Genomic DNA, 18,032 nt, shown 5'->3' on the forward strand with positions numbered 1-18,032 from the left:
TTTCCCTCTTTTCTCTCACTAATAAAGGACGGATTTCTTTCAAGGTCTCACCAAACATCAAAACAACCTCTTCTGCATTTTGATCAGTGCAGTGTAGATCAATGTGCAGGAGAGCAAGCCATGCATGCAGGTCTATTTTCGGCTCTTCCAATCAACAAGGGAAAAACCAGAAGACAAGAACTGTGGAACTCAGAGACTCTCTACCGTGGTTTTATTTTTTATTTTTACTTTTAGAAATTGCGTAATGAGCTGTTGGGGCCTACAGGCATGAGCAACATTTTCATGTAGCATCTTTATTGTCATTTGATGGTGTTTACTAAAAAAGATTGCGAAATAGTCATTAAGATAGGCCATTATGTCATCATCCAAGGTTAAGCCTTAATACTCATCAAAACTGTATCGATTTAAAGGAAGACTTTGTCCAAAAATGCTGAAAGCTACTTATTGCACCAGTTAGCATCATGCAAATGAGATCATGGCAATGGGTCCTTATTAGCATTCATTGGCACATTAGGCATTTTGGGCAGAAATATTCCTTACTTTGTGAATTTTTTCCTTGCAAGGTCAAACCATGGGTGTTTTTTTTTTCTTTCTTTCATTTCCCCAAGGCCTAATAATGTCAAAGGTTTGCTTGTATTTCAGTCAGGTAATGACTGTCTAGGGCTGACAAGACACATGACAGATGCATTGCTGGCATGTCAAAATAATCACTTGTGTCAGTGAAGACCCAATATGGTGGCTCTCGAACAGCACATGGTGGCTGATAGGATTCTCTTTATTTGCAGAATTTTCGGGCATGTCAGTCATCGGTCCGAATGGCAGCTGGTAAAGATCGACTTCAGGTCTATTTTTAACAGGCGATGCACTGAGGCAGACTATCAGACTTGGCACCTCCATAACCAGGTAAGACTTTCAATATTAAAGTCCAAATTTTGGAGAGACAGGTCCCTATTTTTAACTGACCTCAGAACCGAAGCTTGTTTTTTAGCTGTTTTCACTTTTCACTGGATTCACTGAATTACCAAAACTACAATTCCATGAATCAGAAAACATATACATGTATGCAACTTAGGACATGTAGATATGCCTCTAATGATAATGTACTATGTCTTTAGAAATAAAACATTAAATTATATAGCGCCTGATTGATGAAACCAAGAAGACACAACACGACATCAAAACCAAAAATCCACCAGCAGAACAAATAACACAATAGCGTAACGGGATCAGGACACTTCGTCCAATGACCATTTCATCCAAAGCCTTTTTTATACACACTATCAATTATTTTATATTTCAGGTGTTTGCTTGTTTGAAAAAGAAGAATTCTCAATAGAATTTAACCAAAGCAGAAAACATTTTTGTAAAGCAAACGGTGTAAGATTTAATATGATCCAGACTGCTTCAAAAATTAATAACTCTGCCAATGGAGCTCACAGCAAAGGCAAATTTTACAGGCACCTTCCTCTAAGCCTCCCCATTTGAAAGAGCATGGTCTCGGGTCTGTAGGACCACACCTTGGCCTGGTATTTGTGAACGAAGCCCCCGTGAGAGCACTGCCCCGCGCCTGAAGATTTAATATGATCCAGCCGGAAACAGACATGTAAGTGAGCAGCCTGCAATGACAAGAGAGTTAACTCATCCCATGGTCAGCAAGTGGCACAGGCCAACGTAGTTACCCCCCTTAGTACGCTCTTTAGTGTCGAAGCGCATATATTATGGCACTCATTTGCTTTACAAAAATGTCTTTTGCTTTGGTCAAATTCCATTGAGAATTCCTCCTTTTTTCGAACAAACAAATACCTGAAATATAAAATAATTGATAGTGCGTATGAAAAAGGCTTTGGACAAAACATCTTGGTCAAAAAAGCATTGGACGAAATGACCTGTATTCAGCTTAACCAATAATGTATCAGCAAAACTACAAACAAGACAGCAAAACCAAGAATATGACAAGAAAGCTAAAACATGGCAATAAATCCCAAAACACAACAGTGGAAACAATAACACGATAGCAAAACCAAAAACAAGATAGCAAAACAAAACTGTTTGTTTGTTTATTTGTTTGTTAAATCAGTAAGGAACTCTCCTTTATGTTTTGAGTTAATGTTGTTGTGTTTTGCTTTTGCTATTGTGTTTGTGTTTTCTGCTGTTCCGTTTTCTGATTTTCTTAATGCATTTTTATGAACCACCATAAAAAATGCCCTCAAATTGTCTTAATCAGAGTTGAGGCATTAAAATTCTGAAGAGCTCTATATTTCCTTTTGTGAGAGCAATGTTTGTTTTGGTGTGTTTTCTAACCCTTCCTTCAGACTTGTACAGACAGATTAGGTCTAGCACATGGTCAGGCTCTGCGGAACACTGGTGCGAGTTAAGTGCTTTACTCTAATATCAGAGCAGGCAGGCAGACTGGGCTGCCACCAGCTGCTGATTTCCTCTTGTCATCTCCTGTGTCAATCATGGTATTTGAACTTTCCCTCCGCAAGCAATTCAAATAATGACGGAAAGACTCAAAGGAACGGGTAAGCACCTTTTTTTCCATGTGCAAGTCTGTAAAATGGGGTGATTTATAGGAAGTAAACACATTGGCCCTTATTTATGCGAGTTACATTGGAATGAGTGAAGATTTGAGCACAAGGAAGGACTAAAAGACAAATCTGTCTGATTTATGAAACTGTCAGGAGAAATCATAATTTGAAATAAAGTTCCACAGTTGATGAATCAGCCTAAGCTGGTATAGCATTCAGCAAGTGATAATGATTCGAAGAAAGATTAAATAAAAGTGTTCATGCTTGAGGTTGGTATATACTTATAGAATATATATATATATATATATATATATATATATATATATATATATATATATATATATATATATATATATATATTTATTTTAAATAGAAAGCTGAACTATTTCAAACTACACTTGCAGATTGTAAAATATATTTAACAGTTATTCCATGAAATCGAGTTGTACCGTATATGAGCTGATAGCTGACAAGGCACGTAGCACCGAGTTGGCTATAAGCCATGTACGATGAGATTGAGTGGAATAACTGTTTTATTCTATCCACATGCAATGGATTTTGAGAAACAGAGCATTTTATTTTTTGCAAATTTGATAAATATAAAAACTTTATACAAAATGTCTGACAAAATCATTTCTGCTTAGAATGTAAACAAACCGGCAAAATTACAGTAGTAATTTGTGAATAATTCTTAAAAAAAAGATAAGTTCTTACCATCAAATACTTTTATTCCATAAACCGTAGGTGATTAAGAAGGCAACTGTACTTACTTGAAATTCTTGAAGACGTTTCACCTCTCATCCAAAAGGCTTCTTCAGTTCTGTCTGACTAGTGAGGAGTTCCAGGTATTTATCCTCTAGTGGACCAAAAGCAAACCTAAATGAGAGTTGCTGAGGTCACATGGGTCATTGACACTCTCGGTCATCCTCTAGGTGTTAGGGTCACTGGAGATCGGGTGTGAACTGTGTTAGCAGCCTAGAGGGTCGTTAAGGTGATCTGTGGATCATATGACGACCACAGCGACCCACAGATCACCTTAACGACCCTCTAGGCTGCTAACACAGTTCACACCCGGTCTCCAGTGACCCTAACACCTAGAGGATGACTGAGGTGGTGTTTACATTAGACCGTATCCGTCTCGTTTTCGTCGCGGATGCACTGCCCGTTCACATTAAAACGCCGGGAAACGACTCCACAGGCGGAACAACTTGAATCCGCCAGGGCCCACGTATTCAACCCAGTTCGTATCTGATCCGGTGCTGTGTAAACATTGAGATACGAGGAAACGCAGTGCTGAGCTCAAGCTGACGTCGTCATTGGACAACGTCACTGTGACATCCACCTTCATGATTCGCTGGCGTTGTTCATGCCACGTTGGTCATGTGATGCGACTGCTGAAAAACGGCGCAGACTTCACTTCCAGCTATTGTTTCTGCCTTGTATCACCTTTTTGTTTTTCATTAAAGAGTATAAAAGTATGAATATAATGCTTTGCTTTGTCATTCTTAAATGTTGTTCATGGTAAGATGCAAATACTGCCCATTGTGTAGTTATGATTGTCTTTAGGCTTGCCATTCTTCCACTTGCAAGTGGTGAGTGACTTGCGCATGCCCGATATGCACTGGGATCACACACACAGCGGCTCAGTCCCGAATCACTGCTCGTGCGCTTCACTCGCGCGCTCTGTGAGCTGCGCAGGGCCGGAGTGCGCACCCTCCAGAGGGCACTCGCTGTTCAGGGCGGAGTGATTTGGAGTGCAGCCGCTGAGGAGGAAGCGCTGAGCCGCACTGACACATTTCAACTTACGTGCCGTCTAATTAGTCATGTGATTAGCGTATCCGTGTATTGGCATTGCTGTGTGCACGCGAATCGTGTATTGGCATTGCTGTGTGCACGCGAATCATTTTAAAAACGTCAATCTGATGATCCGCTGATACGGTCTAATGTAAACACCACCTGAGTGTCAATGACTCATGTGACCTCAGCAACTCTCATTTAGGTTTGCTTTTAGTCCACTAGAGGATAAATACCTGGAACTCCCCACTAGTCAATCAGAACTGAAGAAGCCTTTCGGATGAGAGGTGAAACATCTTCAAGAATTTCAAGCAAGTCCAGTTGCCTTCTTTAGCACCTACGGTTTACGATGACCTGGATGACTGAGAACCTTCACAGAAACTTTTATTCCATATGTTGTTGCTTTTTTTTTTGTATTTTTGGGGGGCTTGTTTTCAAGTAAAGTTTTTATTTCGTCCTTGGCTGGTTCAGCAACACAGTCTGCCATTTTGTTCTTCTTCTTCAGGTTTTTTTTTTGGCAGTTGGCACACCAGCTTAAAGGTGCATTATTGCTGCTGACTGGGCTGGAGTGTGGAACAGGAGATTTTTTTTTTTTTTTTGGGGGGGGAATCTTCTTTTAGCTATTTCTGGTTTTTTTTTTTAAAATACTTGATAAAGCCACCATTTAGTTTTTCTCTACTCACGGTATATGAGCTGATATCCTAGTATTAGAGTAGCCAATCAGTGCGCAATTGCTCATATCCAGTGAATGTGGATAGAATAATTGTAGGTATATTCCAATAAGTCAAGGACTAATGAGCTAATAAGATCCACTTGTGTGCTATTTATTTCATATTTACAAATGTCATGTTGTATGTATGTACAGTGGTGCTTGAAAGTTTGTGAATCCTTTAGAATTTTCTATATTTCTGCATAAATATGACCCAAAACATCATCGGATTTTCACACAAGTCCTAAAAGTAGACAAAGAGAACCCAGTTAAACAAATGAGACAAAAATACTATACTTGGTCATTTATTTATTGAGGAAAATGATCCATTATTACATATCTGTGAGTGGCAAAAGTATGTGAACAATTTGAAGGTGAAATTAGAGTCAGGTGTTTTCAGTCAATGGGATGACAATCAGGTGTGAGTGGGCACCCTGTTTTATTTAAAGAACAGGGCTCTATCAAAGTCTGATCTTCACAACATGTTTGTGGAAGTGTATCATGGCACGAACAAAGGAAATTTTTGAGGAGCTCAGAAAAAGCATTGTTGATGCTCATCAGGCTGGAAAAGGTTACAAAACCATCTCTAAAGAGTTTGGACTCCACCAATCCACAGTCAGAGAGATTGTGTACAAATGGAGGAAATTCAAGACCATTGTTACCCTCCCCAGGAGTGGTCGACCAACAAAGATCACTCCAAGAGCAAGGCATGTAATAGTTGGCGAGGTTACAAAAGACCCAAGGGTAACTTCTAAGCAACTGAAGGCCTCTCTCACATTGGCTAATGTTAATGTTCATGAGTCCACCATCAGGAGAACACTGAACAACAATGGTGTGCATGGCAGGGTTGCAAGGAGAAAGCCACTGCTCTCCAAAAAACTTGCTGCTTGTCTGCAGTTTGCTAAAGATCACATGGACAAGCCAGAAGTCTATTGGAAAAATGTTTTTATGGACGTCTGAGCCCAAAATAGAACTTTTTGTTTTAAATGAGAAGTGTTATGTTTGGAGAAAGGAAAACACTGCATTCCAGCATAAGAACCTTATCCCATCTGTCAAACATGGTGGTGGTAGTATCATGGTTTGGGCCTGTTTTAATGCATCTGGGCCAGGACAGCTTGCCATCATTGATGGAGCAATGAATTCTGAATTATACCAGTGAATTCTAAAGGAAAATGTCAGGACATCTGTCCATGAACTGAATCTCAAGAGAAGGTGGGTCATGCAGCAAGACAACGACCCTAAGCACACAAGTCATTCTACCAAAGAATGGTTAAAGAAGAATAAAGTTAATGTTTTGGAATGGCCAAGTCAAAGTCCTGACCTTAATCCAATCGAAATGCTGTGGAAGGACCTGAAGTGAGCAGTTCATGTGAGGAAACCCACCAACATCCCAGAGTTGAAGCTGTTCTGTACAGAGGAATGGGCTAAAATTCCTCCAAGCCGGTGTGCAGGACTGATCAACAGTTTCCGGAAACCTTTAGCTGCAGTTATTGCTGTACAAGGGGGTCACACCAGATACTGAAAGCAAATGTTCACATACTTTTGCCACTCATAGATATGCAATATTGGATCATTTTCCTCAATAAATAAATGACCAAGTATAATATGTTTGTCTCATTTGTTTAACTGGGCTCTCTTTATCTACTTTTAGGACTTGTGTGATAATCTGATGATGTTTTAGGTCATATTTATGCAGAAATATAGAAAATTCTAAAGGGTTCACAAACTTTCAAGCACCACTGTACATGTCATTGATATTACCTGTACTATTCTACTTTGTATAGTTGCAATAATTACTGATGATATTGTTTACAAAATGAAATGAAAACTGCACTTTTTAGGTTGTTTAAAAATAAAGCTCAGATTTTCATGCACCCCAACCAGAGGTGAGTTACACCAAAGATATAATGCATGAAAAAGGAAACTGATGGTAGATTTTGCATAGGCTTGTTTAATGATCACAGAAAACTGGTCTAGTACAGGTTTTTTTCTAGAAAAATTTAGTATGAGGGCGCTCACCATGGCGAGGGAGCAAAGCGGGGGGGGGGCGGGGGGGGGAGATGGTGCCGGTTGTCCCCCCCGCCGTGCAAAGCCTTTGAAAAATGCTCCAATGGGACATTCTGAGGCTATCTGAGAGGGAAATTGTAACAAATTGTCTGTCAACATTGAAAAAGAAAGAAGTAATCTTCTTCTGCCCCGGACAGTCTTTGGCTTTCTTCCGTTTCTTGCCACGGGATGACATCTTTAAATGCCCAAGCGTCAACAAAAACAACTCGCGAACTACTTCTGTCAAAAACTCCCGCGCTGGTGGGTGAAAGGTCTTTCAGTCTCGAGAAATCTCACTCTACAAGTCAGCTGACCTTGTATGTAACCCATGTCAAATCTCGCGAGAGCAGCCGCGACAAGTAAACAACTAAACAACATGGCGCCTCAGTCTGGAAAACGCCAATTCGGATTGTTTTTGCACCGTCTGGCGGTGTATCTACTATGATTGGAATATTTTTGGAGCAATTATAACATATTTGATGATCAGACACATTGTCACGTAGTGTTGCTGGGATGTTTTCACGGAGTCGGTAAGGGGGCGCACGCCGAGAGTAAGAGGGCACAGCGCCCCTGTTCCCCCGTTTAGACGAAAGCCTGTAGTAGTTAGTGTGTCCGCCTCTTGACAGGGAGGATGCAAGTTCTACTCATGGTTGGGTCCTACCATAGACCATCATAAAAATGGTGCCAACTGGCTGGGCACACCACAATACAGATGCGAGTAGGGAGTCAAACTCTTGCAGTTACCAGAGGACCAGTTCCTCACTGTTACCCTAGCTATGTAATAGGCGAGAGGCTGAGGGCTATAGAAACAGGGATTGGCACCAGCCAATGCACCTCAAGGGCCTTGTTAGTACTAGTACGGTATGTGAGACTGTCTGGGAAGACCAGGTCCTGGCATGGGAGAGACTTTGACTTTGTTTGATGATCAAATTTGACCGTATGTAACTTGAATACAGGCCACTGTGCAGTAATGTTCATTTAAAATGGATTCTTAGCTGTGATTCGATTCTGTATGTTGACGTATTTCCTTCTGAACCAGGAGGTCAGAGTGCCGTCATGTTGAAATGCTTGACTGGAAAGTAAAAATGGGAATAGTTTTCGAAATATGCCATACTCCCATTAAATTGAAACAAACCTAAATGTATCTTAAAGAACTAGCTAATATGGAGAACAGTGGATAGTTTAACCAGAGCCTTTTACTTACTCTTACTGATGGATATTCCCTAATGGTGCATGGATACGGACTTGTATTCTCACTCAGTCTCAGGAAGCAACATATTCACAATCTAACCATCTCAGAAATGTGCCTGTCACAAATCTGCGACCTCATACAAATGTATCCCTCTTCAATACCATTCTTTTCACAACCAGAGGAAGGGTTAGAAAAGGAAATAGTATGTGGGAAGATGCACAACCAAAAATACACCCCCCCCAAAAAAAAACATGTTAACTGCTAACAAGCTCCTGCTCCTGTTGAGCAAGACCTGCCTTTGGGGGTGGAGCATATATGGTTCTATATACAGTGGATATAAAAAGTGTACACAACCTGTTAAAATGATAGGTTTTTCTGATGTAAAAAAATGAGACCTCGATAAATAATTTCAAAATTTTCCTACCTTTAATGTGACCTATACACGGTACAATTCAATTGAAAAACAAACAAATCTGTTAAGGGGAAAAACAAAAAATAAAAAAGTACAATAAGCTGGTTGCATAAGTGTGCACACCCTTAAACTAATACTTTGTTGAAGCACCTTTTGATTTAATTACAGCATTCAGTCTTTTGGGGTCGGAGTCTATCAGCCTGCCACATCTAGACTTGACAATATTTGCCCACTCTTCCTTGTAAAAGCGCTCCAAATCTGTCAGATTGTGAGGGCATCTCTTGTGCACAGCCTTCTTCAGGTCATCCCACAGATTTTCAATTGGATTTAGGTCTGGGCTCTGGCTGGGCCATTCCAAAACTTTTGGGGTCATTGTCATGCTGAAAGATGAAATTCTTCTTCAGTTTCTAGCAGACACCTGAAGGTTTTGGGCCAAAATTGACTGGTATTTAGAATTGTTCATAATTCCCTCCACCCTGACTAAAGCCCCTGTTCCAACTGAAGAAAAACAACCCCAAAACATGATGCTGCCACCACCATACTTCACCATGGATATGGTGTCCTTTTGGTGATGTGCAGTGTTGTTTTTGCGCCAAACATACCTTTTGGAATTGTGGCCAAAAAGTTCAAACTTGGTTTCATCAAACCATAACACATTTTCCCACACACTTTTGGGAGAGTTGATGCATTTTTTTTTTTTTTTTGCAAAATTTAGCCAGGCCTGGATGTTTTTCTTTGACACTACCTCATAGTCCAAACATATGGAGAATACGGGAGATAGTTGTCACATGTAGTACACAACCAGTACTTGCCAGAAATTCCTGCAGCTCCTTCAATGTTGCTGTCGGCCTCTTGGCAGCCTCCCTGACCAGATTTCATCTTGTGTTTTCATCAATTTTGGAGGGACGTCCAGTTCTCGCGAATGTCACTGTTGTCCCATATTTTCTCCACTTCTTGATGACGGTCTTCACTGTGCTCCATGGTATATCTAATGCCATGGAAATGTTTTTGTACCCTTCTCCTGACTGATATCTTTCAACAATGAGATCCCTTTGATGCTTTGTAAGCTCTCTGTGAACCCTGGCTTTTGCTGGAGGAGGCAACTGAGTAAATGTCTGAACTTTATTTGGGGTTAATAAGAGTCATTTTAATTGATGGCAGGTGTGAACCCAAAAAGACTGAATGCTGTAATTAAATCAAAAGGTGCTTCAACAAAGTATTAGTTTAAGGGTGTGCACACTTATGCAACCCGCTTATTGTATGTTTTTTTATTTTTTATGTTTTTCACCCTAACAGATTTGTTTGTTTTTCAATTGAATTGTACAGGTTATAGGTCACATTAAAGGTGGAAAAAGTTTTGAAATTATTTATCATGGTCTCATTTTTTAACATCAGAAAAAAAAAAACTATCAATTTAATGGGGTGTGTTTTACTTTTTATAGCCACTGTAGCATTTAATTGGACAATCACAAAAATGTGAACAATAATGATTCATACAATTTTGAATAATTTTCCCTGAAGTCAGAAACTATGAAATTAAACTGAGAATATGTTCAAGGTTTTTTTTTTCATGGATAGTATTGTACTGGCTCAGGTTCAGAAACAAAAACTCTGAAAGACAATTTTGTATTTTCAGGGCATTTTAAGTGCCATTGTGATATTACAAGGAAAAAATTAAACTGCAATAAACTGGACAAAGTGTTAACTAAATAATGGCCACCTGCATTAACCAGTTTCTAACAATAATTCTGAAATATTGTAATTCCGACATATTTAATAATATACATATACCACAAGCTGGGATATATATATATATATATATATATATATATATATATATATATATATATATATATATATATACACACACACACAGTGGTATGCAAAAGTTTGGGCACCCCTAGTCAAAATTGCTGTTACTGTGAACAGTTAAGCAAGTTGAAAATGAAATGATCGCCAAAAGGCGTAAAGTTAAAGATGACTCATTCCCTTTATATTTTAAGCAAAAACAATTTTTTTATTTTCATCTTTTACATTTTCAAAATGACAAAAAAGGAAAAGGGCCTGAAGCAAAAGTTTGGGCACCCTGCATGGATAGTACCTAGTAACACCCTCTTTGGCAAGTATCACAGCTTGTAAACACTTTTTGTAGCCAGCTAATAATCTTTCAGTTCTTACCTGGGGGATTTTCACACATTCGTTCTTGCAAAAGGCTTCCAGTTCTGCAAGTTTCTTGGGCTGTCTTGCATGCACTGCTCTTTTGAGATCTATCCACAGATTTTCAATGATGTTTAGGTCAGGGGACTGTGAGGGCCAGGGCAAAACCTTCAGCTTGTGCCTCTTGAGGTATTCCATTGTAGATTTTGAGGTGTGTTTTGGATCATCGTCTTATTGTAGGACCCATCCTCTTTTTAACTTCAACTTTTTTACAGATGTTGTGATGTTTGCTTCCAGAATATGCTGGTATTTATTCGAATCCATGCTTCCCTCGACCAATGAAATGTGCCCTGTACCACTGGCTGCAACACAACCCCATGATCGATCCACACCCATGCTTCAGAGTTGGAGAGGTGTTCTTTTCCTGGAATTTGGCACCCTTTTTTCTCCAAACATACCTTTGCACATTGTGGCCAAAAAGTTCTATTTTGATTTCATCAGTCCACAGGACTTGTTTCCAAAATGCATCAGGCTTATTTAGATGTTCATTTGCAAACTAAAGACGCTGAATTTTGTGGCTAGGACGCAGGAAAGGTTTTCTTCTGATGACTCTCCCATGAAGGTCATATTTGTTCAGGTGTCGCTGCATATTAGAACAGTGCCCCACCACTCCAGGGTCTGCTAAATCTTTCTGAAGGTCTTTTGCAGTCAAACAGGGGGTTTTATTTGCCTTTTTAGCAATCCAACGAGCAGTTCTTTCAGAAAGTTTTCTTCATCTTCCAGACCTCACCTTGATCTCCACTGTTTCTGTTAACTGCCATTTCTTAATAACATTACAATCTGAGGAAACAGCTACCTGAAAACACTTTTGGCTCTTTTCCACTACCCTTTTTCAGCTCACTTCAGCTCGCTTCAGATCACTTCAGCCCGACACGGCTCGCGTTTCGACTACCAAAAACCAGCACGACTCAGCTCGCTTCAGCCCTGCTTAGCCCCTAAAACTCGCACGGTTTTGGAGTGGGGCTGAAGCGAGCCAAAGCGAGCCGAGTGAGGTTGGGGGCATGAGCAGACACTCCCCTGTGCACTGATTGGTGAGGAGGAGTGTCCTCACATGCCCACACACACCCCGCGAGCGCGCTGGGATCTGTAAACACCGCAAACCCGGAAGGAGAAGAATTACGAATTACGAGAATTTCTGAAGCCTTATGTGCCTCGCCTCATCTATACGCTCTTGCCAGTATCTGTCCGCGTTGTCGGTGACAACAAGCCACAGCACCAAGACCAGCAACACTAACGACTCCATGTCCTCCATGTTTATTGTTTACTATTCGGGTCGTGAGACTACCGCTTAAAAGATCACTGATGTCACTGTTTGCACTGCTTAACGACATCACCTGACGTCCACCCACTTTCGCTAACTCCACCCAATGTGTCCACCCACTTCCAGCCAGCACGGTTCAGCGCGGTTGTAGTCGAAATGCAACTCCAACAGCCCTGCTCAGCCCGACTCAGCACGGCACGGCTCAGCCCGACTCAGCCACGTTTGTAGTGGAAAAGCGGCATTTGCTATGTTCTTGTAGCCTTCTCCTGCTTTGTGAGCATCAGTTATTTTATTATTCAGGTTGTGAGGGAGTTGCTTAGAGGAGCCCATGGCTGTTGATTTTAAAGACAAGTTTGAGGAGTCAGAGAATTTACACATCTTTGAAATCTGCATCATCTGACCTTTTCTAACGAAGAATTTGAACAAGCCACAGCTCAATAAGCTAATTAAGGTCTGGAACCTTGGTAAAAGTTACCTGAGAACTTAGATGTATTGGGGTGCCCAAACTTTCGCATGACGTTCGTTTTCTTTTTTCACTCTCCAATTGTACAAAACAAAAATAATACACAAATCTTGCAGAAAACGCTGAAAAGAAATGTGTCGTCTTCACCTTTATGCCTTTTGGTGATCAGTTCATCTTCTGCTCACTTACTGTAACTATTCACAGTAACAGACATTTTCAGTAAGGGTGCCCAAACTTTTGCATGCCACTGTACACACACACACACACACACACACACACACACACAAAAACAAAACAAAAACAGTGTTGTTAATATACTTAAAATGGATTTTAAAAATTATCATCTATACTGTAAACAAGATGCACAGGGCTGCTTATAAAGGTTTTAATCAATGGCTACATGTTACACGAGCTGAAATGAGTGAGTTTGTAATTCTAGGGGGCAAATCAATTACAGCATTTCTTTTACTTGTATTAGGAAAACTAAAGACGAAGATAGTACTGTTGCATACAGCTGCTAGGACTGTGCAGAGGGTCATGGCTGTAGAGAAACATATGGATATTGCATCATATGTTTTGAACAGTCCTGGTTGATCGGTATAGCAACTTGCAAATTAGAATAAATAAAATTTGTATGCATTAACCCGATTGCACAATTTCCAAGGATGATAAATGTGCAAGTTCCACTTTTCGTCCAGCACTGGAGCACTAATTCTGATAAATGCATGAAAAATTCAAATAAAGTCAGGCTATATGTGACAGAAGAAGATAAATGGACCTGAGTTTCAAAAAGAATTGCTTTCATTCAGCTAGCGAAAGCAAAACAACTGGGTTTGGAACAACGGTTTGAGTTGAGCATAATAGGAAAAACAAAAAGTTATGAGAAGAAAACAATTCAAGTGCAATATGGATGTGTGTATGAAACATAACTGAGAGACAGGGCACACTGGCAACCTGCAAGCATGTTAGAGAGAAAGAGAGAACACCACAGTGTTAAAGACAGTGTTTCCTTTTCTTTCAGTGTGATGCATACACACTCCATCACTGGCTAATGTGAATTATTTATAGGGGAAGTAAATGAGGGAAAAACAGGATTTCCTGAGTTTCTTGTAAAATAAAAATGTCTTACAGGGTGAGCCTTGCCTCATGGGTGTGAAGAGAATCTATCGGAAGCTGAAGCCAATGGCCAAGTGTGTCATGGGTAAGACCCACACGGTCACCGTGACTTCGGAATCCTGTGAATGTACGGAGTCTGATTTTGAATGGTGAGGATTTTTTTTTTTAAAGAAAAGTACATTTCTTTACAACACATATGACAATTTTGTTATATTGATCACACAGTTGTGGGTTCAAATCCCAAAGAGTCTCTGGATCCATGAACAGAAGACTTTAATTTGCTTATTGTGGGTTTAGATTGTATTCTTCCTTATATCTGAGTTGTGTTATTAAAAAATATATATATATATTTAACAGTTATTCCATGAAATCGGGTTGTATATGAGCTGAAAGCTGACAAGGTGCGTCGCACCAAGTCGGCTATAAGCCAGGTATGACAAGATTGAGTGGAATAACTGTTTTAATTCTATCCACATTCACTGGATTTTGAGAAACAGACCACTTATTTTTATTTTTTGCAAATTCAATAAATGAAAAATTTGTATAAAACTTCCGACAAAATAATTTAGAATGTAAACAAACCGGTGAAATGACAGTAGCAATTTGTGAAAAATGCTGTAATAATAGTTCTTGAAAAATAAACAAAGATATGTTCTTACCATCAAATACTTTTTATTCCATATTTTGTTACTTTTTATGTATTTTTGTGGGGTTTTCGGCAGTTGGCAAACCAACTTATAAGAAGAAGAACAACAATTTTATTCATCACATGTACACTTGTGAAATTCCTCTCTGCATTTAACCCATCTGAAACAGTGAACAGTCACATGCACACATACGAGCAATGAGCACACATACATACCCAGAGCAGCGCAGTGGGTGGACATGTTAACAGTGCCCAGGGAAGGTGCATTACTGGTACATTAAAGGTGCATTACTGCCACTGACTGAGCTGGAGCATGGAACAGGAGACATTGAGGAGGCAAACATAAAACTATATTCTTTTAGCTATTTCTGTTTCTTTTAAGTATTTGACAACAAAGTGATATATCTGACTTGTTGCGTTTCGCCATTATGTTTTTCTCTACTCATGGTATATGAGCGGATATCCTAGTAATAGAGTAGCCAATCGGAGCGTGCGATTGCTCATATCCAGTGAATGTGGATAGAATATATATATATATATATATATATATATATATATATATATATATATATATATATATATATATATACACAGTGGTGCTTGAATGTTTGTGAACCCTTTAGAATTTTCTATATTTCTGCATAAATATGACCTAAAACATCATCAGATTTTCGCACAAGTCCTAAAAGTAGATAAAGAGAACACAGTTAAACAAATGAGACAAAAATATCATACTTGGTCATTTATTTCTTAAGGAAAATGATCCAATATTACATATCTGTGATTGGCAAAAGTATGTGAACCTTTGCTTTCAGTATCTGGTGTGACCCCCTCGTGCAGCAATAACTGCAACTAAACGTTTCTAGTAACTGTTGATCAGTCCTGCACACCAGCTTGGAGGAATTAGCTTCAACTCTGGGATGTTGGTGGGTTTCCTCACATGAACTGCTCACTTCAGGTCCTTCCACAACATTTCAATTGGATTAAGGTCAGGACTTTGACTTGGCCATTCCAAAACATTAACTTTATTCTTCTTTAACCATTCTTTGGTAGAACAACTTGTGTGCTTAGGGTCGTTGCCTTGCTGCATGACCCACCTTCTCTTGAGATTCAGTTCATGGACAGATGTCCTGATATTTTCCTTTAGAATTCACTGGTATAATTCAGAATTCATTGCTCCATCAATGATGGAAAGCCGTCCTGGCCCAGATGCAGCAAAACAGGCTCAAACCATGATACTACCACCACCATGTTTGACAGATGGGATAAGGTTCTTATGCTGGAATGCAGTGTTTTCCTTTCTCCAAACATAACGCTTCTCATTTAAAACAAAAAGTTCTATTTTGGGCTCAGACGTCCATAAAAACATTTTTCCAATAGACTTCTGGCTTGTCCATGTGATCTTTAGCAAACTGCAGACAAGCAGCAAGTTTTTTGGAGAGCAGTGGCTTTCTCCTTGCAACCCTGCCATGCATACCATTGTTGTTCAGTGTTCTCCTGATGGTGGACTCATGAACATTAACATTAGCCAATGTGAGAAAGGCCTTCAGTTGCTTAGAAGTTACCCTGGGGTCCTTTGTAACCTCGCCGACCATTACATGCCTTGCTCTTGGAGTGTGGATTGGACTGTGGATTGGTGGAGGCCAAACTCTTTAGAGGTGGTTTTGTAACCTTTTCCAGCCTGATGAGCATCAACAACGCTTTTTCTGAGGTCCTCAGAAATCTCCTTTGTTCGTGGCATGATACACTTCCACAAACATGTGTTGTGAAGATCAGACTTTGATAGATCCCTGTTCTTTAAATAAAACAGGGTGCCCACTCACACCTGATTGTCATCCCATTGATTGAAAACACTGGACTCTAATTACACCTTCAAATTAACTGCTAATCTTAGAGATTCACATACTTTTGCCACTCACAGATATGTAATATTGGATCATTTTCCTCAATAAATAAATGACCAAGTATAATATTTTTGTCTAATTTGTTTAACTGGGTTCTCTTTATCTACTTTTAGGACTTGTGTGAAAATCTGATGATGTTTTAGGTTATATTTATGCAGAAATATAGAAAATTCTAAAGGGTTCACAAACTTTCAAGCACCACTGTATGTGGAAGCTTTGGCACTTGCTTGAGGTTTCTCTGTTGAACAGGAACAGCAAAACACCCCTCCCTTCTCCCAATTTCAGTTTCCAAAATAAAAGTACATCATATTAATGGCATTTAGCAGATGCTCTTATCCAGAGTGACATACAACATACCCAGAGCAGCCTGGGAAGCAGTTGAGGGTTTTGGTGCCTTGCTCAAGGGCACTTCAGCCATTCCTGCTGGTCCAGGGAAACTGGCGACCTTTTGGTCATAAAGCTTCTTGTCTAACCATTAGGCCATGGCTTCCCCAGTTAAAGTAGTTCAAGTTTTGTTTTGTTTTTTAGTACATAACATGCCATTTCACATGTTTATAGTACTTCTGAAATACTTTGAACATGGTATGTCTAGTTCTATCCCTCTAATGCTAATCCAGTAAATAGATAGATAGATAGATAGATAGATAGATAGATAGATAGATAGATAGATAGATAGATAGATAGATAGATATCAAAGCCGAGGCTGCAGGTCTGAGTTTGTCCATTTTCATTCTTTTAACTAGCTAGCTTGGTTAATTTCTAACATATTTCTAATGCACTCTAGCCTTTGCTTTTATTTCACTAGGAAATTGGTTTAGACCAAATATTTTGGCCAAAAAATAATTGCTATACTGTAGATATTATGTTTATCTATTCTTCATCATGTGCTTGAGCCGTTTTGTGGCTTTTAACTCATATTTTTTTTTAAAAATTAATGCATTTGTGCATTGATAGAGACTCATTTGAACAAAAAAGAAAAAGAGATAGTACCAGTCAAAAGTTTGTAGATACATACTCTTTCATAGTTTTTTTCCCCTGTATTTGGACTATTTTGTACATTGTAGAGCAATACTGAAGACATCAGAACTATGAAATAACATATGGAATTACCGTATGTGGTAAACAAAAGTGTTTTAAAAAAAACAAAGTATGTTTCATATTTTAGATTCTTCAAAGTGGCCAGTGTTTACCCTGATGACGCTTTGTGCACTATTGGCATTATCTTAACCAGCTTCATGAGGTCATTACCTGGAATGCTTTTCAATTAACAGATGCCTCGTCAAAAGTTAATTAGTGCAATTTCTTGCCTTCTTAAAAGTAGACTGCCTTTGATTTCATAAAATGAGTGAAATTTAGTTCCCTCTGAAATTTGGTCATTGTGATATATGTTTATTTCTGCAATATCTAAAAAGAAAAAAACATACCATTCTGTGGCTGGGAAGTTATTTAACTATTATTCCCGAGAAAATAATGTGCATGAAATTGCTTGTTTTGCGCAGTCAAGCAGACAGAGGAAATCTATGTGCGCATGCGCACGCTTACCTTAGTCACCGTCGTCTTCTTCATCTTTTGGGTTTTACGGCAGCTGGCATCCAGTGTTGCATTACTGCCATCTACAGGTTTACCTTGACCGTGCACTGACAGGTGCTCGCTGACCACCGATATTTATTAGTTTGGTCCTGTGTTTCCTTTCCTTTGTAAAATAGCATTTTTTCTTCTCACTTTCCATTACTGTAGTCGGTCT

At 39.3% G+C, this 18,032-nt stretch overlaps 1 protein-coding gene across 2 annotated transcripts in view; it reads left to right on the forward strand.

Moving 5' to 3' along the window:
• Window positions 1-18,032, forward strand: part of LOC132866184 (VPS10 domain-containing receptor SorCS1) — a 508,739-nt gene that overhangs the window by 426,219 nt on the left and 64,488 nt on the right. For both annotated transcript variants that reach the window (XM_060898794.1, XM_060898795.1), the window contains exons 15-16: window positions 786-903; window positions 13,754-13,887. In XM_060898794.1, coding sequence (XP_060754777.1) covers window positions 786-903; window positions 13,754-13,887 — 252 coding nt within the window. The remainder of the gene's footprint in view (window positions 1-785; window positions 904-13,753; window positions 13,888-18,032) is intronic.

Source organism: Neoarius graeffei, chromosome 18, assembly GCF_027579695.1.
Source record: "Neoarius graeffei isolate fNeoGra1 chromosome 18, fNeoGra1.pri, whole genome shotgun sequence".
In the NCBI taxonomy this organism is placed as follows: domain Eukaryota; kingdom Metazoa; phylum Chordata; class Actinopteri; order Siluriformes; family Ariidae; genus Neoarius; species Neoarius graeffei.